The 23,430-nt window shown below is 37.5% G+C and overlaps 1 protein-coding gene across 13 annotated transcripts in view; it reads left to right on the top strand.

The window, feature by feature from the left end:
• LOC116732730 (adhesion G protein-coupled receptor L3) overlaps positions 1-23,430 on the top strand; it is a 279,903-nt gene that overhangs the window by 151,457 nt on the left and 105,016 nt on the right. For 9 of the 13 annotated variants that reach the window (XM_032583075.1, XM_032583079.1, XM_032583078.1 and 6 more), the window contains exons 6-7: positions 16,075-16,089; positions 19,890-20,690. In XM_032583075.1, the coding sequence (XP_032438966.1) occupies positions 16,075-16,089; positions 19,890-20,690 (816 nt within the window). The remainder of the gene's footprint in view (positions 1-16,074; positions 16,090-19,889; positions 20,691-23,430) is intronic. The other 4 variants (XM_032583083.1, XM_032583084.1, XM_032583082.1 and 1 more) reach the window with 1 other exon arrangement.

The raw sequence follows: 23,430 nt of genomic DNA, 5'->3' as shown, positions 1-23,430 counted from the left end.
CCAGCTACTCATAAGCTTCTTGAAGAGCAAATCACCCCTGTTTGATGTAATCAGTAAATCTACTAAGCAGGTTGTCGGGAAGTTCACTGTTTTTTTTTTGTTGTTGTTTTTTTCCCCCTTTGCCCTTGAGCTCTTCAACGTGTGTCCGTTAGATCTAGCTTTGGAGTCAACACTAAGACAGGCGATGCATCAGCAAACCACACCCACCTCACTTCCAGCTGAAATGCCAGTGAACATTGTCCAACTTGTTCTGGCACCTTTTTTTCCTCCTCCTGACTCACTGCCTCAGCTTCCTCCCATGTTTGAAGCGGGGCTGCTAATGCCACCTCATCACTCAGTGACAGCTGACCACTCCCCAGCCCACACAGCATGCTTTGATGACTGTGACTTCCTGTCACATAGATGAACAGTGGTGCCGTGACCTGAACTTGTGGCGATGACTCTGTAAAATCTTAACTTTCTGATATGTGCTATTATTTTTAAATGTAGCGTAACAAGATACAATCGTGGAAAAAAAAAGAACACCCAAGGTCCAAGGCTGTTTTTTCTTTTAAATATGTGGACATGTTTTATATACACTTCAACAATTATGAAAAAAATTGTGTATAATAAATGAATAACAAAAACTGAAGAAAATATCTGTAGGCAAAACTTCCAAGGCTGCACAAAGACACAGCTGAGAGCACTGTTGCCTTGCAGGAAGAGGTCCTGGGTTCAAATCTCTACCTGTGGTCTTTCTGTCTGGAGTTTGCATGTTCTCCCTGGTATCTCTAAAATTGTCCTTACGTCTGTGTGTGTATAGTTGTTTGTCCCGTCTGTCTCTCTGGTGCCCAGCAATGGACTGGCGATCTGTCCAGGCGACACTGTGCCTCTTGACAATGACCGGTGGAAAAAAGCACCAGACCCCCTTTCAACCCTGGAAGGTTGAGCATGTTTAGGTAGTAGATGGATGTCCCCTAAAAATTGCAGCAATTACACAAAGGCATATCGAATTAAGAGCGTAGAATGAGAATGACATTACTTACCTTGTTTTATTTGGTGTGTTCTTGATTGCTGAAATGACTAAACTTCATAGTGAGATACACAGAGCAGTCAAAATATACCACCAGTTAATCCCCCAAGGTCTTGTTGAGAATAAAGAACTATAAGAGTCTGGGCCTAGTCAAATCCTAGATGTTGATCTTGTTGAAATGCTATGAGGTCATTTTAAACAGGGTGTGTGTTCCAGAAACCTCTAGGACCTTTCAAAACTGAAAGTGAGATTGTTGGTGATTTTAAAGACTGGTGCTAGAGAAAGTTCTGGAGGTTTTTGAGTAACACAATCCTTATTGTATTCAGTCAGGTGAAATTAAATCACTTTTTTTCAGAGGTACATTTGAACTTAACAGATTTATATGGTTGGCTGTTAAAAATTTCCTAGAACAGAACAGAATATTTAATGAGGGTACAGATTTCTTGCATGACTGTAATGTATATGTTGCAGTCACACTATCATGCTGTTTGAAAGATGCTTGGAGAAGAACTGAATGATTGTTTTTGCCAAAGGGGAGCAATCATCATCATGGTTGTTGCTGTCATTATCACCAACTTGATTGAAAGTCGGCTTGAGAAAAAGGTTATGTAAAACCATAAAACAGCCAGTAAATGTTCCACAGATTGCACAAGGTAAATAAATAATTCATCCACACAAGCCATTGTTTTAAATTTTATTACAACTCCGTATGCTGACATCTGATCATAAAGTACAATCACCCGTTAAATCAGTCTGATGCATTCGCCTATTACCACCATTGTGATATTTTTTCCAGGAATAAATACAGTTGCTCTTACACACAAAGAAAAACTACCTTTTATAGAATAAAAACCTACCCTTCCATTATTTCCAGTGTCTGAATGATACACTACAATAATCAGTGGGTTCCTAATTCCAGAAGCTCCTGATGAGATTCTCCAGGATTAGTATATAATACTATAAGATGTAATATTGTTATCTGTTTACTGCTATTTTGAATCCCCCCTTGTTAGGGGCAATTAAAGGGTTATTCCATTTTTTTTCTCTCTGATTATAATGCATAGTGTTTGGCAAAAAATATATTCTTTAATAAACAACAATTCTACAATCAAGAACCAAATCAACTAAAAACTACTACATTTATTTGTAGTTTTAAGTTCCCATTCTTCTGTAAAATGTCCTTTTCTTTGTACTGCTATTTAATGAGTTGTACAAGAATGGTGAAATTAGCTGGTTAAATAGTTGATAGTTAAATAGCTATCTCCTCTAGTAACCAACCGTTAGTCAGCTGCTTAACAGACATGCTTAACGAAGCTTGCCAACCGTAGTTTTAAATTCTAATTTGCAAGAGCGTTTAGTGGCTCGCCTTTAAGTTTTAGAGGAAAAGTTTCTCATTTTAATTCCAGACGAGCTTAATAGCCTTTTTTCAGCCAGCCCACCAATATTTGAGGGAGCTCTGTCACACACTAATCTCCCTACAGTGGCAGAAACCTCCTTTAACTCCTTTACTTTTTGCGGTAGGAGAGCTGTGATGAAGATGAAAAGACTATTTGAAATAAAAAAAAATCTTTAAAACCTTGTTACCTTGATACAGGCAACCTCCCAATGATTATCCAGTAATTTTTTATTCATTATGTTTCAATATCCAGTCTTTGATGTTCTGCTTCTGTCTGCCTCTCAGTGACCTGCGGTTATGTTTACCAGCCAATGACCTGAAAGCTTGGGGCTTATATTTTAATAGATGCTTACTGCATTCTGAAATGTCAGACTATATGTGACATAGTGCAAATGTGCTGGGACAAATAAAAGTGACACAGCCCTCTTGCATGCTCCTGTTTACTTTAGAGATCTGCAGGTTTTTCAAAAGAGAGAAGTCTGCCAGGTCTGGTGAATAAGAAAACAACTAAACTAAAATAGCATTGGTTTTACCAAAAAATCCAGCTTGGAAGGCAAATATTAGACATAAATTCTAGTGATTTAGTGCTGTACATTTTAAGGGTTTTTTTTTTTAAATAGAATTTTTCAGCGCTATGGATTTTATTTAACAGTAATTCAACAGGAATGAGACAGAGAGAAAAGAGGAAAGACATGCGGTAAATGAACCAAAAACAGCACGCTAGATGACCTGTGGCCTCTGTATAGGAAGCGCCTGCTCTAATCACTGGGCTATGTGACGCTCCACAATTTTAACCTTTATTGTGTCAAGAAGCCCTTGTAAAATAACTTTCTGCATGATTTCTTTTTTTTACCAGTTACTAAGATTCTAAAAAATAGCCATGGTATTGTGTTAAAAACAAGAAATGTCTACAATTTGTGATAAATCATTTGACTTTTAGTCAAACTATCAAAACGCAAAGCGCACAAGCAAACTAAGAGCCTGAAACTTTAGGGTAAAAAAATAACTGGCTGTAAGGGCGATATACTAGACCCAGAATAGGGTTAAGGTTAGGGTCAGTTAAGGTGACATTTTTTTCAAATAACCATGGACATTATTTGTAATGATTAATTTTAGGGAATAAACATATTGATCACTTGCAGTGCTACATTTATTCTGCAGGGACAGCAGAACATGTAACAATCAGGTTATTCGTAATATGAATTGACAGATCAAACTTATGATCGCCATATGAAACAATGTCTTCTAAAACAAAAACAAAACCTTCAAAAAGTGTTCTCACTTAATCTCTATTCTTATAAATGTCTGCATAGGCCTTATTTGTCCAGTGGGCTCACAGCACTTTCCTTGCAACATGTACCACAGGCTGCTCTCATAACTACCAAGCAAACAGCAACACCTTTCACCTGCCCAGAACGTCTCATAACTAAAAAGTACGACCTCCTAAAGTGACAGTTAATCCAGTCAAACTGACCTGTCGTCAAGCAAAACATATAGAAGTGCTGAAAAGAGTTTCAAAAGCCAATTTTCTCCTCCAAATTGCTTTCTTTGCCAATTCTTCTTTTAGGTGTAAAACAAGACCTTTGATTGAAATGTAGCATTAAGAATGGTACATTAAGTTGTCAGCTTAGCATATTCCTTACTTTAGGCAATGTTGTGAACATAACAGCCAGCTGTTCTGTGCTGAGCTGACTATGTGCACAATTTGGTCACTAGGTGCTTGATGCTAGCCATGGTGTTGGTCGTTAGCTTTAAAAACATGTCAATACCTCTCTCGGCTAGTACCAGAGTAACGTATCAATTACAGGTAGAAATATTTCAAAAATTAGGGTAGCAATACCTTGTAGCGCCAGCTAGCAAAGAAATAGCACTATGAAAGTTAACAATAAACTTGTCTTTTAGTCTTTTAGAAATGTATCTACTGCTGTTTTTTCACAATAAAAGACAATAAGTTGGATGCAAAAGAAAAAAAAAGCTTAAAATATTAAAGACAGTTTGATAAATGCTTGGTTTGGTTAGGTCAACAGAATTGTGAACCAGCATGTAGTTGGTTAAAACAAATTAAATTTCATTCAACTAATTAGTAAGGTTAATAGACAAAAAACTATGAATACTAAATAAAATAACTAAACAAATAAAAACTAAGTGATGAGAAATCTTGATTTGTGGGTAAGTAAAGGGATAGATGGAGGAATAAATAGACATATAACCAAATAACTTACTTACAAAAAACAAATAAGCAGATAAATAAATCAACAGACAAATATCTTAACTCATATGGTTAATACATAAGAAAATACATTAATACAGGAATAGATAGATATCATGGCAATCATATAACGGACTAACTGAATAAATAGAAATGTCACTTTTGGTTTCATCTAAGAATGAGGAAAATCACTTTTATGCAAGGAGATTACTAAAAGTGCAGTTGCAGTTAGTACCAGGTGGGATTTACAGGCCTCTCGCAGGAAAAAAACAAAAAAACAAACATTGTTGAGAAGCAGCACAATTGCATGGTTAAGCAGTGATTACCAATGTGGATAAATAGCTGTGATAAAGGGGTGAATCTGGACACAGAGAAACTCTTCTCCCCCCACTAATAGCTAAATAAGCGGCTGTAATCTATCAGGTCTTGATTTTCTAGCAGCTGCTCGACTATTTGCTAATAACATAAATACAGATTACACTCTCTTTTTTTTTCTTGCAAAAAATCTGAGCAAATGGCGTACAAGCTGTAGAAATGTCTATAAATAATGTGATATAATACATTGTGAGGAAAGCATTTTTTCTTCGTGTTTTTCTCCACGGGCTACAAACACACTCAGGAAACTGCTTCTGAAAGTGCCAAGTGTCGAGAATACAGCACTAATTAGAGACTAGTATCCTCAAGGGTTTTCTTTTAATGATCACCCTGTGAATCACAGCTCATTTACTATTCTCTTGTCTTTTTTATTTTATTGTTTTAATTTCACTTTTCCCATACTGCAAGCATATACTGACTTTAAAAAGTAGTCATACCCTGACCATTTTACACTTATAACATTTGACTATTTTGTTGAGATTGTATGTGACAGATCAAAATATGAGGGGCCGTTTAGGACAAAATTTACGTTTTGTCTCTCACACACTACCAAAAACTCTCGCATACTCCAAAAAAGTAGCCACGCACACTCCAAAAAATTACGTTTTGTCTCTCACACACTACCAAAAACTCTCGCATACTCCAAAAAAGTAGCCACGCACACTCCAAAAAATTACGTTTTGTCTCTCACACACTACCAAAAACTCTCGCATACTCCAAAAAAGTAGCCACGCACACTCCAAAAAATTACGTTTTGTCTCTCACACACTACCAAAAACTCTCGCATACTCCAAAAAAATAGCCTCGCACACTCCAAAAAATTACGTTTTGTCCCTCACACACTACCAAAAACTCACGCATACTCCAAAAAAATAGCCTCGCATACTCAAAAAATTACGTTTTGTCTCTCACACACTACCAAAAACTCTCGCATACTCAAAAAAATTACATTTTGTCTCTCACACACTACCAAAAACTCACGCATACTCAAAAAAATAGCCACGCACACTCAAAAATTACTCACGCACATTCAAAAAATACTCAAATTGCGTATACACACACTACTAAAATGTCACACACACACACACAAACGTTAACTTTCTCGCTCACATACACTACTATCAGCTCGCTCACATACACTGTACTAACAGCTCGCACATTCACAAACGTTAACTTTCTCGCTCACATACACTACTACCAGCTCGCGCACATACACACAAACGTTAACTTTCTCGCACACATACACTGCTAACAGCTCGCACATTCACAAACGTTAACTTTCTCGCACACATACACTGCTAACAGCTCGCACACACACAGACGTTTATCTCTCACATACACAAGACTAAAGTTGAACACACACACAGTACTAAGACTCGTTTTATGTATGTGTGAGAGCGAGACTTTTTATGAATGTGTGAGAGCGACACTCTTTATGAATGTGTGAGAGCGAGAATCTTTTTGAATGTGTGAGAGCGACACTCTTTTTGAATGTGTGAGAGTTGTCACGGAAGAGGCGGGGCATAATTTTTGGATCAAACTGCGCATGCGTAGATCCTAAACTATAAGTTTCGATTGTTGACTCACTGTATGTTCTATTACTTAGTATATTTGTGCTTTTAAATATATATAGAACGTTTAACTTTCTTGTAGATTAAATGTGCTATAGAAATAAATGAATCTGATTGATTGATTAAAAATAGCAAAATTGCTGTAGTACAATCTGTCCACTGGGTGCCAGTATTACAGGAATTATTAACCGGCGCCAACTAGTGCCGAAGAAGAAAGAGTTTGCTATACCGAACATGGCTAACTCTAATTCGAAACGAGAGAGAATTGGTCAGGCAGCTGCCATTTTAAACACCATTCTATCTTCTCCGGAGGCAACCAGCACTTTGACAGGCGCATTAAACGATTCAACGACTGCCCGCAGTGCTACAATCTGGCACCCAGTGGACAGATTGTACTACAGCAATTTTGCTATTTTTAATCAATCAATCAGATTCATTTATTTCTATAGCACATTTAATCTACAAGAAAGTTAAACGTTCTATATATATTTAAAAGCACAAATATACTAAGTAATAGAACATACAGTGAGTCAACAATCGAAACTTATAGTTTAGGATCTACGCATGCGCAGTTTGATCCAAAAATTATGCCCCGCCTCTTCCGTGACAACTCTCACACATTCAAAAAGAGTGTCGCTCTCACACATTCAAAAAGATTCTCGCTCTCACACATTCATAAAGAGTGTCGCTCTCACACATTCATAAAAAGTCTCGCTCTCACACATACATAAAACGAGTCTTAGTACTGTGTGTGTGTTCAACTTTAGTCTTGTGTATGTGAGAGATAAACGTCTGTGTGTGTGCGAGCTGTTAGCAGTGTATGTGTGCGAGAAAGTTAACGTTTGTGAATGTGCGAGCTGTTAGCAGTGTATGTGTGCGAGAAAGTTAACGTTTGTGTGTATGTGCGCGAGCTGGTAGTAGTGTATGTGAGCGAGAAAGTTAACGTTTGTGAATGTGCGAGCTGTTAGTACAGTGTATGTGAGCGAGCTGATAGTAGTGTATGTGAGCGAGAAAGTTAACGTTTGTGTGTGTGTGTGTGACATTTTAGTAGTGTGTGTATACGCAATTTGAGTATTTTTTGAATGTGCGTGAGTAATTTTTGAGTGTGCGTGGCTATTTTTTTGAGTATGCGTGAGTTTTTGGTAGTGTGTGAGAGACAAAATGTAATTTTTTTGAGTATGCGAGAGTTTTTGGTAGTGTGTGAGAGACAAAACGTAATTTTTTGAGTATGCGAGGCTATTTTTTTGGAGTATGCGTGAGTTTTTGGTAGTGTGTGAGGGACAAAACGTAATTTTTTGGAGTGTGCGAGGCTATTTTTTTGGAGTATGCGAGAGTTTTTGGTAGTGTGTGAGAGACAAAACGTAATTTTTTGGAGTGTGCGTGGCTACTTTTTTGGAGTATGCGAGAGTTTTTGGTAGTGTGTGAGAGACAAAACGTAATTTTTTGGAGTGTGCGTGGCTACTTTTTTGGAGTATGCGAGAGTTTTTGGTAGTGTGTGAGAGACAAAACGTAATTTTTTGGAGTGTGCGTGGCTACTTTTTTGGAGTATGCGAGAGTTTTTGGTAGTGTGTGAGAGACAAAACGTAATTTTTTGGAGTGTGCGTGGCTACTTTTTTGGAGTATGCGAGAGTTTTTGGTAGTGTGTGAGAGACAAAACGTAAATTTTGTCCTAAACGGCCCCTCATATCAAAATGTACCTGTATTCACTACACTTGTGCACACCAACAAGGAATTTTATTTTGGTTCCATTTTGCTCTAAATAAAACTATTTTAAAAATAAAAAAAGGAAAATATATATCTATTTTTAAATATTTGTATTGATACTTTTTTTTTTAACAAAAGAGGAAGAGTAGTTTGTTTTATTTTGATACCCTTAAATAAAATCCAGAACAACAAGTTCATCAAAGCATGTGTAATTTAATCAGTTTAACTTCAACTGTTCTCTGAGGGACTCAAAGATTTTGCTGGGAGCATTAGTGAATAAACAGCACCAAGAAGACCAAGGATCACAACAGATTGTAGACAAGTTTAAATGAGTTAGTTTGTAAAACAATCCAGGTTTGATCATGTAACAAATAGCTGTTCAATCCATCATCTAAAATATGTTTGTCCAGCTAAACAGACAGGGTGACAAGAATAACATTATTGTAGATGTAGTAAAGAGGCCCTTGGTAAAAAAAAAAAAAAAAACCTTGCTAGAGGACTTCAGGCTGTGGAGGTTGTTCACCTTTCAGATACACATTCAACCAGAGAAGCAGTGTCCTGCATGTTTCAGATGTGAAATAATGTCTGAATTTCTTCCAATGCACTTCATCAAGTTCTGGAACACCTTAAACATACAGGACACTGGTTCTTAAAAACTGGAATGGGAAACCTGTAATTTAGAGGAAAAGCATGTACACTTGTTAGAATGGCTTAGTCAAAGTCCCATTATTGAGAGTTGGTGGCAGAAACCTTACAATAGCTGTTTGCAGGCACTCTGTCCAATCTAATTAAGCTCGAGTTTCTTGGTGAGGAGAATGGGTGAAAGTTTCAGTATCTGGATGTCCAGCTGTAAATGAGCTGTAAAGAAGTGAAAGGTGGTTTTATGACATTTGAGTTAAGCCAGTGAATGCAATTGCACAATATACTTTTTTGACTCTTATTGAAAGAAAATAAATAGAAAACCGTGTATCTGTTTTTTCCAATTCACAATTTTGCACACCTTAGTGTCAGTCCAATAAAATATTCTAAAGCTGTTTCTAACAAGGTCTTTGAGCAATTTTTGCATTTTTTCCATGAATCTCTTCCTGGTTTCAAGGTCTTTACAAATTGAGCCATATTTTAGGTGCTCCAGTTAAGTTATTATTGCTCTGGCTGCTGCCATGTTCTACTAAAGCATCATTAATTGTGTTGCTCTTGGATTCCACATGTCATCTCACTCTCTACTGGTCAGCCCCTATGTGGCTTGGTTAGCATCTATTTCCTGCAGCCGTCCTTCAAAGCAAGACAAACTCAAACATGCAATCTCACAGGATGAGGAGATGCTTGCACACTGGCGGCAACCTGAATCGTCAAGGTTATAAAATAGCATGGTTCTTTCCCCCGCATGAGGGGGGGGGGACCAGCAAAGCGACAGAGACAGAAAATAGATGCTAGGGGAAGGAGATTGAATAAGTGTTTGAAGGTAGCACAAAGATCAGACAAGTGGTTGAAAAGAAAAGAGGGATGTTTAGAAATGGAACCTGTAATGATGGTTTGGGAGACACGAGTGCCGACCGAGGGAGATGATAGGGGTGGGGGGGGGGATAAAATGAGTGGGAATACAGAAGAAGAGAGATGGGGGGCGCGCTGTGTCCTCCCCCATCCTTAGGCACATGCTATTCAAAGCCCTGTAATCTGTGTCATTAATTAAAAAGCTGATGGGATGGAGTTAAGGAGGAGGAGGGGGTGGGGGGTTCACTCTTCAGCTCATTCTTTGAGACAGAAGGAAGGGCTGGGGAGTCTGAGGGGAGGGTGCTGCAGAAAATATTGCCTCCATTTTGCCATGAATCTCTATTAGTGCCTAATGATACCATTCTGATACCTCTCAACCATTAGTGTGAAATTGAGAAGCATTAATTATTCAAATGAAAATCCATACAGCTGCCACGCATATGACGAGGTCGGCGCACATCGGCGGCATCGGAGGATATTTAGTTGGAAACGGATCGCACAAAAACTGAAGTGCGGCATTACCCCGTTAGATAAATGGCTCTGAAATTTTGGGAGGCAAAGAAGCAGTGTATTTAGCTTTGTTTGCCTTTCTACAGTTGATCCCAAAATTATCCCTTGAAGGATTTAGACGCATGTCTCTTAAAAGATACAAAAAATTTGTGAAAGGAGCAGCAAGTTTTTAAGGTTGGAAAATTCATTTTATGAAATGCATCCTGCTTGGACTGTTATTTTTTTCAGCAGAACAGCCTGAAGTCTTTGTTGCATAGATTGGTTTTAGATCATCTGCTTTGTTATAAGTGGTGCATTATCCTGAAGGAAGTAGCCATTAGAAGATGGGTGGACTGGTCCAAGAGATGGACATGGTCAGCAACAATGCTTAGGTAGACTCTGTTGCCTGTAAGATACTCAGTTGGTACTAAAGGGCCAGTGTATTGACAAAAAAAAAATTCCCCATACCATCACGTCACCACCAGATGCCTCAACCACTTGTACAATACAGCCCATGCTTTTTTGAATAGTTATGACTTTAATATCTGAACATCCTGTAGCTGTAAATGATACTCATTGAACCAGATAATGATTTTCCAACCTGGGTGACCTAGTGCTGCTGTACCCTTCTTTTTCTATAGAGTTTTGATGGACACTTTTAAAAGGCAGTTAAGGACTTTTTATTTCATCGACACTTCAGAGAGACTCTCGTATGTGAAAATCTCAATGGGTCATCAGTTTTCATACTCAGATCAGTCAATCTGACACCAGCAATCATGTCATGTACATAGTCACTCTAATTCTCTTTCTACCTCATTCTGAGGCTTGGTTAGAACTGTTCAATAGTTTTTAGAGGTTGAAATTTATTGAGTTTTTGCTGTTCTGTGATGTACCGATTTGCTCTTTGTGTTAACAATTAATTGAACAAGCATACCTCATAAAGCAAATGGTGAGTGGATATTGTATATGCAGTCACAAACTGGTATTTTATTTGGGCAGATTTTGAAAATCCGCCAGCAGTGAGAAATGTTATGCATGAACTCGGGAGCTGCTTCAAACACTTTAGAAATGGCGTTTAAATAGTATTTTTAATCACAGCTGCTCTAAGACATTACTTTGCATCTTCAAAATCTATTTTGTCCACTGCAAAACAAAACTTGGGATTTTCATTAGACAAAACAGGTTGGACTGGGCATCCTTTCTTGTTTGCTATTTGCACCAGTTTTAACAAGATGTTGTTAGTCATTCTTGGCCAATCTTAAGCTGAAATATTGTCAAGTCTCATTCCTGTTGCTTTTGGCTATAAATAGATAATAATCGCTGCTGATTATCTTTCCTCTCAAGCAAAAATGTAGCCATTTTCTGGATGGCAGTACCACCTGGCCTTCTCACCGCAAAAGCAGTTTGCAATCATTTGTAAAAAGGCGAGCTCAAGTAAAACCTGTAGCTGCTCAAAACCCAAACCTGACCAGATTGAATTTACATAAGGACCACTTGAGTACGCACAATATTCTATTCAGCTAATTTTTCCCTAACGCTATTAAGTGTTTTAAATGTAATTATGAGTAATGATGGACCGGTGAGTGATTAACCTTGGTCTCAAACTGTTATCATTACACAGATGTGTCTTCATCATTTTCAAGTATTTTTTGCTTCCCAAAATTAAACTGAAGCTTTTTGCATCTGCCAAAGGGTTTTCAAAATGCTGAAATGAAATATTTGTAACATTTTATCAAATGTATGAGTGTGAAAGTAGAAAAAGAATTGTTTGTTGCAACTTCTTTAGCTAGTTCTCAAGGACTTGTTTTGGTGAAATGATGACAATTTTTATTTTTTATTTTTTTACTGATGCAGGAATATATCTGAAGTGGTCTCTTTTATTAGAAATATTAGTATTTTTTTGAGTGTCTTTCATATCCGAGACAGGGCACACAAAAAAAGACAAGGAGTATTTGGGGGCAGAAGAGATGAGGGAGCTAAGTGCCTTTCAGTGACTCAGTGACAGCCGTGACCAAAATCGTATTAGGGTCACAATAGAGGTGGTAGGGTGGAGTAAAAAAAGCTTTTCAAATAAATCAATTCTGCCTCTCTTTTTTTTTTTTTCTTTTCTCCACCACTTCTCTTGTGTCTCCAGCTTGAGCAAAACGTGGACACCCAAGAGCCGAACATCTCAGTTATATCTCCGCCTGAGGAGAAACATGATCGGACATGACATGAACAAATTACTCTGAATGTACAAACGGCTGGCCTTACTGCAACCCACCTCGGCATCTTCCGGTCATGGGAAGAGCCAACGTTGCTGGACCAAAGCCCAGGGAGCTCTGTGTTTCCTTGTTGAGGATTTCATCCACATCCTTTACTCCCTTTCTCACACCATCTCCCCCGGTGATTGCATCGTATACTGGCTTCTCACATCCCCACCACTAATGCCTTTTTTTATAGATCATTACCCCTGCTCTCTCCTCGCCACTGTTAGCGATCGCTCAATCAGAAACACAGGCCTCCCCCGTGGTCTTTGCTATGTGGCGGCTGCCCCGGGGAGGCGAGGAGGCGTCGATCAGGGCACGTTTAGGCTGTTTGCTTTGATTTGATGCATGGGGTCCATATGCAGCTCCATGTTTAGTGAATTGTGTGTAGCTCTAAGCAACTGTTGCTCGTGCTAGCCGCAAACTTATTGCGCCTAAGCGACGGCTCGAGTGTTCGCTGTTAATGAGGTGTCTCGCTGTACCATTGTAGGGCTTTATGATCTGACAAACAGACAACTTGTTGAGAGGTTCTCCCCATTATTTCTCCCTCTTTTTTCCACTCGTCTGCCTGATTCCCTTCATCTCATTGGCCCTCTGCCTCGCAATAATGTAGTTCTCATCTAATAACTTTCCCATCTTTTAAACTTCACCCTCCCTTCACCTAGCTGCTGACCTCCGTACCTCACTTTCTTGCACTCTCTGGAGGAGAGCACTCCTGTAAGCTCTGGTACCAGAGGTTAATCCTATCTTATTAGATGCTGGATTACTGGAGGGAAAGGGGCTGAAGCCGGTGTGCTGGCTGGATGCTAACCTGAACCTTTAAATGGGAGAGATAGCCAAAATGCTTTGGCTGACTTAAGGAGCTTGTCTAAGTGACAGAGATCAGGCTCTTTGTTGTTACAAGATTGTTTCCATTTCTTGAGAGATGATATATTAAACAAGCCGAGGTTGTACCAGCTTTATCAAGAGGTGTTTTGGGGGGCATTGCAAAAGTGTCAATAGCATCCATTAGCATTCTATGATGCATGGTTTTCAAAATAGTTTGCAAATAGAAATGTGAAAGATGTGCCATGCATCTCCATTCTGGTCACAGGTGGTTCTTCAAGTTGCAACAGTTGCAAGATGCAATTTCTAAAGTATGTCTCTACAATGTTTGCAGATCTAAAGGCTGAAGTTTTTTCAATTTTTCTTTACAAAAATAACCAAAGGTCATTTAAAGTTAATGAAACATCCATTTTCAAATGTTCACAAAGACTAATCTTGCCACTCCCCATTGTGACACAAATACATGTTTTGATGTTTTGATATTACCCATTCTATTATATCTACGGCTGTATGTTTGTTGTACCATTGAAAGAAGAAGTTCTGCCCCAACGGTTTTTTTTGTTTGTTTTTTTTAGCAGCATCTGACAGATTTTCTTCCAGTATTGTACTTGAGTTAACTATGAAGTTAATAGTTGCAATGTAATGAAATATGAAAAATTTGCTCTATGCACGCTTTTGCAAGACACTTTCTGTACTGTAACCCACATCAAGGTTAAGCTCTTCATGAATGTGATTTTCTCTATGCTTGGAACATAAGTTTGACTCTACAGACTGCCTTGATAAGTTTTATATTTATATTCTCTTGAAGCTTTTTGCTGATGAATGTGTGAGGAAGCATGCATAGAGGCACCAGACTGATGGTTTTGCCCTGTTTAATATTTATTCTTCTCTGTCATTCGGTTTGCACATGTTTGATTTGGAACTCTACATCTGGTTGTAGATAAATATTACAAAATGTGTAAAAACTCTTAATATGAACAAATGGTTTGTTGCTTTAACATAACTTTGCACTGAAAAATTTTTTAAATCCAGCCCTTAATTTGACTAGATTTTTTTCAGTGGTGAAAATATTTCTGGGAAATGATTGTATTTTTATAGAATCACCCCTGCAATAATTAATGTGACCCTGGTAAGTCCTGACAAACAAAAGTAATGAAGCATTTTTTTATTTCCTAAATCTGAGCAGTGTTTACTGGAATTTCTAGATATTAATAATGTTTTTCTGTTTCCCTCGGGTAAACAAGTTAAGTGACACAAAGGTGAAGTTGTTTTCGCCACTCTTGAAATTAGAAGACATGTTCAAGAAAATCAGATGGATACGAGAAAGTACCTACCTGCATATCTATTGTTAAAGTTAGAAGCTTGAAACATCTGGAACTGCGATAAACGAGGCTGGACAGACAACACATGCTAAAGAGGATGGTAAGGGAAGTAAAAAAGAAGCAAATCTCCAAAGATCATTTACAGAGGAGTGCAACAAATGTTCTGGTGTGAGATTATTGATTTGCCGCGGCACCACTAGGTTTTGAGGGTGCTGTATTTGGGTCAAGAATTATTTTGTCAACTTCTGATGAGCAAAAAATGTTTGCTAATTGGCTAAAGAGAGAGACTTCCTCTGAAGGCCTTGCTTTTTTTATGTATGTAGCAAAAAAGGTTTTTAAAGTGAGCCTCTGAAGCTCAGTCTGAATTAGGCCTGCATTGGGCCTATTTGTAGTCATTGATTGGAGTAAATGAAATGAGCTATCTATTGTCTTTTGAACGTAGATATTCCTCTACTCGCTTTGTTTATGAGACGAACAATTTCTACATAAAACCAACACCTCATAGGTCTACATAAGGGCATCTTCACTGGGGTATATGGATTTAAGGATATGCAGTATTGTCTTGTTTAGAATAAATGCATATATAATTCCAAACAGTGAGTTAGACAGTTAATTTAATGATAAACTGTCATTTTCATTTAATTAGTGACATTTCTAATCCCCTAAACAAATTTGTTTTTAGAGTTTGAAATTTGACCACATTAAAAGCAAGATTTATGTTTCAATGTGAAACAAATGACCATAAAATTGATGGAAATTGTTATTATGGGCTGGTTAGCAGTCCAGTTGTACTACTCAATGTAAATGTAGAAAATAAGATCATTTGACAATAAGTTTTGCTCTTAAGTGAATTTTTAGACCTTTTCTAGCAATTGATTTAATTGATAAACTCTGATGAACTAAATCACTGTCCTTTAATTCAAATTAGAGAAAATTGCACAAAACCTTCATTTCTAGACAATAATATGGCATTTTGGAGGTCATCATGTCTGAGTGAGAACTTTTTATTTTAAGCTGATTTTTTAGTTTAAGCAGGGGTGGATGTATTTGATGTTTGTTTTTTTCCTGCATCATGTTTAACTGAGATTTAAGCAGATGACTTGGAGGAGTTTATTCTTTAAAATCAAAACTTTAGACCATTGCAGTTTGGTTTTGTTACATTACAGAAGCATTCCTTAATTTCATTTGAAACTCTTTAATATTCCAGGGGATTCACAGTTTAACTATTGTTTTTCATTTGATCTTGCCTCCTTTTCAGCAAGCTTCTTCTCTGGTTTCATGTTTTGTATCTCCTCTGGAATCTTATAATCAAATATTTACTGTTTTTTTCCACTAACCCAGTTCTTCTCTTGTTCTTTTATTTGACAGTTCCTACAGTAATTAATCTGTTCTCTATTTTTCTCTTTCTTTCTCCCCCTTCATGCCTAAAAATAGAAGTGGAACAAAAAGGTAACTAAATGCCAACAACTTTTGTTCTTTTTATTTGATTTTTTTTCACCTGCTTTTCCATTCTGTGCTGTTGCATGTTCTGGTGATGGGTTGCTGCAGATGGTTTCTGGCATATTTTGTATCGCTGTTGGTCAGTCGGGTTACATATGTACACTTCTGGACAGAAGGTTAACTGCATTCAACATGAATGTGACTTCCACTAATATTTGGTCGAATGTTCCCTAGGAAGGAGAGCCAAAAACCAAAGGTTTATTGTAGTTTTTAACAAATGTTTGGTGTTTGTGCACATATCTAGCTTTTAAGAATAGTTCTAGATAAGTCAGGGCCATCCAGAGGATTAATGATAGCCGACTTTATTGATTCCAACACTGTTTTTTGTTTTATATTTTGTCTTTTTGTCCTCTTGAGACACTTAATTTTGTCCAATGTTTCACTTGTCTAGCTCTCGATTTAAAATGAAGTTGTATTTTTTGTATTTGGGATTGTTGTCCAATTGGAACACCTGACTGCTTACGATTGAATAGTGTGGATTTAGTTCTCTATTTTTATTATTCTATTCAAGTTGTACAATAAACAAGTACCTTTTGACAGTGAATCAGATTCCTGAGCATGCTGCAGCCACTCCCATGCTTAGCACTTGGTACTGTGTTCTCTGGTCTAAAAGTCTCATCTTAAATCCTTCTTACATGCTTCTTATTATTGTGGTTAAATAGCTTAATATTTTTCCTCATCTGATCCTAAAATATTTCCTGAAGAGACTTTTGTGATATTCATGTAAGAGGTTAAACATTTCAGTGTGCATGGGGTATCAAATTTGTCTGTTTAATTTGCTTTTCTCCTTCTAAGTCCATGTTAATGTACAATACCAAATACAGATACACTTAAAAACTTTGGAATGGATAAAGTTGGCACCATTAAGCATCTGAAAACACCATTAGACAAACTGCAGTGAAAATCTGTGGGTCTTATTTATAAGTTAGATTATTGCCACAAAAATCAACCTATTCAAATGAGATTCACCAATTCAAAATATATATATATATATAAAAATGAGTGAACAAACATCCAGCAAGAAATAGGAGCTTGTTGATTAATTATACCTGTGGTTAAAATGCAACTTGCTAAGTTGCATTTAACCAAATTTAAATTGGGGTGTAGGAGTTTATTTTTGTTTTTTAGCTTTAATATTGATCATGTGTGTATCAACAAGAATGTGTACCCAATTCTTGTTCTTTTTTTTAAATATAAATATTGAAACTGCATAATCATCACAGACTTGAAAAGCTGTTCAAACAAATCTCTAAAATTCCCAAACTAATATGACCACAATTCTCCTCATTATTGTTCGCCTGACCAGAACTTTAATTCAAGAGTGGAAAAGTATTGTTTGATGTAAAAGTTAGAAATTGTCCCCCAAATTCTTGTAATTGTTGTTGTAATTTTTAACAACTGCATATGAAATAGTTGATTCACATACAGTATATGATAGTCCCTTCATGTGAAAAATGATGTTACAAGCCAGCTCCCAGTGGAAATCCCATAACACCGACATGTTTTTATTCCCTGCAATAACGGAAAATTATTCCAGCTCTGCTTTATCAGCTGCATACTATTAAAGCAGAAAGCTATACGGAATGATCAATAGCTTGTCCGATGGGCTGTCAGCATATTTCAGATAGCTCTAACGTGATGATGGCTATAACCTTCAGGGACTTGCCTGTCAATACAGGAGATAGATTATTGCAGTTGCAATCTTACATTATCAGCAGTGTATGAAGCTGGACTATATATTCTAAAGCTTCTGAAATGAAACTGAAAGATTGAAGCTGGAGATGAGAGTGAAATCAGACTTTAATGGCTGGGCAGGGAATTTTCAGGCTAACATAAATATCTTTTTTTTTTTTAATTTTGACAAAAAAAATAATGACAAATATAAGTTGCTAGGTAAAACAAGAAAAAAAACCATGAAAGCTGCATCTGTTTTGCTCTTCTAATATCTTTCGTGCGCAAGCCTCCATTTCTCCTGTCACATCATTAAAAAGCACCTTTCTTCACAACCCACGTTGAGCCCAGAGTGCTGTCAGAACAAAGCATACAGACTCTGACCTCATAACCTAGCACGTCTTGAGTTTTTTTATTATTATTATTTTACCTCTCCCAAGCAGAGAAAACTGCTCCCTCAGCATTTAGCGGTGCAAACGTTGAGATGTGTGCTGAGGCTCTGTGTCACCGGGACGCATCTCGGCGTGTTTTTCACCCTGCAGGTAGACAACATGTTTAATCTTGGGAGATTACATAAAGGGGGGGGGGGGGGGGCTCTGTCTTCCCCGTCTCTTTCTCCCCCTTCATAGCGGGCAGCTTGCGGGAGCTCGAAGCTGTCAGCGCTCTGTCAGGCTGGTGCCCCATTTTTACTCAAATCAGCCATCTCAGCCTGCTCGCACACACTCTGGGCCCAATCATAATTTCATTTTGCTATCTTTCTTGTGTTGAATATTGTATTTATAAATCTACATTTGAAAGGGTAATTTACTGTGACTTTGCAGGCATTGTAACTGAGAATTCAGATGTCACCTTTTAGAAAAGAGAAAATCATTATTGCCACAGTCCACAGTAATCAATAGCTAACTGAAATTGGCTTTTTTTTTTTACAAATGATATTTTCTATTGAAAAGTACCATTTCGTTGCACAGCCTTGGCTTTGCTTGATTAGACCTGAGCACTAACAAGTTTACATATGATTAGTTTAGTGTGTGGGTGGCGGGCTGTAAATCATAACTCCGATTAAAAACGTCATTCAGATGAAATAATGGAAAAGCAGTCATTATGGAAATGATGTCACAGTAATTTATTTATTTATTTTTCTTTTGATTTGTTTTCATTTTCTCAAAGAGCCTGCCTTGGCCAATAATTGCCACAGAGCCATTCATCAAAATTTGGGATATGTGTGTTTGCTTAATGCTTCTTTTTTTTTTCAAACTCAAACTAACAAGAAAGCAGAAAATTAAATGAAGCCATTACCACTTCCACTTTTTTTTATATTTCCTTGTGTAGAAAAGTTGTTGCATGAAGACAAAGGGGAAAAAAACTAATTCTGTGGTTGTGTGTAGGCGAGTAATGGTCCATGCTGTTAGTTTTATCAGTGTCTCTGACTTCTCTGTGCTCATGAAGTCAGGAAACATAACCTCCACTAAGTTTATAATCCCCTTCTCTGCAAACAAGTCAAATTTATTTAGCAATTATGTCAATAATTTTTTCAAGGTCAGGGAAACAACCTGAACTAGAAATAATCCTTATCTTGGAAAAATTTTACTCCACAAAATGTTAAGACAAGTTAAGAAATCCCTCTTATTGTGTACTGTTAGATAATACTTTCCCTGATTTATCAAAAGGTATTTTCAAAAACGGTTCCAAGCTTTCTAGCATTTTTTAGCGTTGTTCACAAAAGTAAATTATTGTACAAGCACCACTACAAAACCCAAGGAACACAGCAGGCATGCCAGGGACAAAGTTGTCCCTGGCAACCTTTCTTGGCTAAGCAGGTTAGCCAAGAAAATGCATAACTCAACATCTTATAATGACATGGCCTCTCACCTACATAGAACAAGGAGAGCATTGATTAAAGATGCAGACAGGTTAATCTGGAGAATATATAGATATATCTACAGTTCAGGCAGGAACATCTGTTGACACCATAGCTATATGTTAGAATATTTCCTGTCTCTGTCTTTCATGTGTTTCAATTGAACTAATCCCTGGCAATGTAACTCTGTGATTGTCTTTCCCCATTTTTGGCTCCTCAGTATTCCTGTGCCCAGGGCTTCTGCGCAGGGTATACCAGAGCGAGCACCTGTTTGAGTCAGACCACCAGTCCGGAGCCTGGTGCAAGGATCCTCTCCAGGCTTCTGATAAGATCTACTACATGCCCTGGACGCCCTACCGTACGGACACCCTGACTGAATACTCCTCTAAAGAAGACTTCATTGCTGGAAGGCCAACAACAACCTACAAGCTGCCACATCGTGTCGACGGCACAGGCTTTGTGGTATACGACGGGGCGCTGTTCTTTAACAAGGAGCGCACACGCAACATTGTCAAGTTTGACCTGCGAACTCGCATCAAGAGCGGTGAGGCTATCATTGCCAACGCCAACTACCATGATACCTCTCCCTACCGGTGGGGAGGAAAGTCAGACATTGACTTGGCTGTGGATGAGAATGGACTTTGGGTGATTTATGCCACTGAACAAAACAATGGACGGATTGTCATCAGCCAGCTAAATCCCTACACGTTGCGAGTCGAAGGGACCTGGGACACGGCTTACGATAAGCGTTCGGCCTCCAACGCTTTCATGATCTGTGGGATCCTCTACGTAGTGAAGTCAGTCTATGAGGACGATGACAACGAAGCAACAGGGAACAAGATTGATTACATCTATAACACCGAGCTCAGTAAAGATGGCTTTCTAGACATACCTTTCCCCAATTCATACCAGTACATTGCTGCTGTGGATTATAATCCCAGGGACAATCTGCTGTACGTGTGGAACAACTATCATGTTGTCAAGTACTCGTTGGACTTTGGAGCACTGGACAACAGACTGGGTAAGAAAACATTTTTATTCTTTCACTTGATACAATAACTGCCATATTATTATGAACAGTGATCGTTTTTCACATGAACAGTGTGACTTACTAACTAAAGAAGACCATGGACTTGAGGGCACAAAATGAATGACTGATAGAAACATAAAACAAAAAAAATAATTCTAATTGAAGCTATTTATTTTCTTCTTAAGTTATTTGTTAAAAAAATATGTTGCTCTTAAAGCTCCTTGACCTGCGCAAGATGATGACGCTTGTGCCTGGTGGTGTGTTCAGGTACCTTTGCTGGTTGTCTACCACATAGACCACGCTGATGTAAATAGCTTTGAATGGAGGTATTCATCACTCAGTTCTGCAATAAAGCAGTAATTGGTGTGGGATGCGACCAAAGGACGTTCAATTCTATGTCTTTCTGTGACTCTTCCTGTCTTTCTGCTCCTTATGATACTCTGACACAATAAGCTCAGTGGCCACTTCCATCTGGGAATATCCAGTTTGAAGCCTTGCAGTGCCAATGTTAGTCAGTTTTTGGTTGTGGTCTTATGTTATGTTTTATGAATAATTAATTATATATATATATATATATATATATATATATATATATATATATATATATATATATATATATATATATATATATATATATAGCCGGCATTATCTCACAAAATCTTTAATCATGCAAATGACTTAATCATGCAAATTGAAGACAGCTCCTGTGCTTCATTATCAGTATCACATAAGGTTGGCAAAACTTAAGCTGGGCCACATCTCTGTTTCCTGCACTCAGAAAAACACTCACTCACACATACAGAGCAGCCATAAAGTTTGCCTTAAGGGCAAATTCGCTTTTCTGCATTAGATATTCTAAGTTTGCCCTTGAAAATGTGTAGGTCTTATGTTCATCCCCTAGTAAAGCACCATTAGAAGATGTTCGTGTGAGCTGTGCTCACCACAAGCTTTCATACAAAACCAGTATCATTTAGTTCAAAGTTTTCAATAAAGTCAGCACCATTCTTGAACACATTTATTAAGGGAATGTTTTGAATTGCTTAAAAAGTTTGTTACAGCCATGACTGCATTCAGGAGGCTGCCGAAATGCTTTTGTATTAATTTACTCCTGTGAAGGGCTGTTTTCTTTTCCCATAATATCTAATGGAGAATTATGAGAAAGCATAAGCAGAACTGCAGTCATTTTTGACTAATGTCTCCTGGGGATTACCTCTTTCTGATTTAGACCTCCAATAAGCACTCAGGCAAAATCCTCTTTAATGTATTTTAGTGGGTTGCCTGCTCAGCCAAGTTGGGCTCATAGAAAAAAATAATTTTTCTCTTAGTGGTCCTTTAGTTTCTTGTCCAAATTATTTTATGGCGTTGAATTTTCAGCTGCTGCTCCAGGTCTTTGCTGTGTTTAATGTAAAGAAGAGACTACTTAAACGTCCTTTCTCTCTTCACTTTTGCCAAATGGAAATATAAACATGAATTTAATGTATTTAAACATCTTTAACGTGGAATTGCGATGTCTGTTTTGAAAAAATGCTGTTCAGTCAATCTACTTCAGCTGATGGAAAGATAAATACAGGATGTTGATTTCAATTGCTATGTGTAAACCTTCAGTATTATGTGTCTCTGTTTCATACAAGAGTATTCAGGCCTCTCAAAGGCTGTGCACTGAGCTTATTTTATTAGTGCTAAATAAAAAAGATACTAGATTAATTGCATTAGTTTTTCCACTAAGAAGTTGACATTTTTACCCAGGTTTAATAAATCTTTGTGATTTTATAGCTCATACTCACAGCTCATATAATAACACTGTCCGGACTTTAAGGTGAAAAAAAATAACAACAAAAAACCCCTCAAATTTGCACAATGTTCTCACAGCAACATTTGTAAAACTTTCTTGAGAAGTCCAATTTCCACACTCTGTTGTTCTTTTTATAAACCGGAGCATGTTGGGAGGCTTATAACAGGAAAAAAACGAAACTGTTTTGACACACCAAGGTAATTCTTTGTGCTATCTCATCAACAGCTCTAGTCAAAAATGTCACAAGTTATTTGACTGTGAAATCCCTACTCCTGTTTTTCTTCTCTGGTGCGTTTTTATACCTGCAAGCTGGCAGGTGAATTTATTTCCCTCAGCTGACTCCAACTTTTTTCTTAAAATTGTTTTTTTTTTTTCTTTTTTTTGGAAGTTTTTTTAATATATATATGCAGTCCCGCTTTAACAGACCCTATAATATATTCATTCATTCAATACCAGTCCACAGTGTTTGGTTTTGAAGATATACAACTCCTGCATTGTAATTTGTTGTGGTTAAAGAGAGCGAAATAGTATGTGCTTCCCAGTTTGAATCACTCTTCACCTTTTAACAGCGATAGACATTTTTTATAGACACACAAACATTCTGCTGAAAATGGTTTTGCTGCTGTTGCTGAATAGGCTCCCCTCTAAATAGCCAGCTGCATGATTATAGATAGTAAAATGTTACATTAAGTAGATGGATGGAGTCGGAAAACAACTATAAATGTCAGATAAACAGATTAGCCAGGAATAAGAAGAGTGATTGATTGGACTCTGATATGATGAACCCTCCAGTTTGAGCCATTTTCAGACGTATTCCAAGTACACTTAGTGTTGTTAACTGTGGACAGTATCTGCACACTTGTCTCCTTAATTGCCTAATTTTGAAATGGCAGTACAATTACAACTAAATTGTTTGAAGCAGCATCAGTTGTACCACTT

Source organism: Xiphophorus hellerii, chromosome 14, assembly GCF_003331165.1.
Source record: "Xiphophorus hellerii strain 12219 chromosome 14, Xiphophorus_hellerii-4.1, whole genome shotgun sequence".
Lineage (NCBI taxonomy): Eukaryota > Metazoa > Chordata > Actinopteri > Cyprinodontiformes > Poeciliidae > Xiphophorus > Xiphophorus hellerii.
Note: the sequence above shows the minus strand (reverse complement) of the source record. Positions and strands in the feature narration are given on the sequence as shown.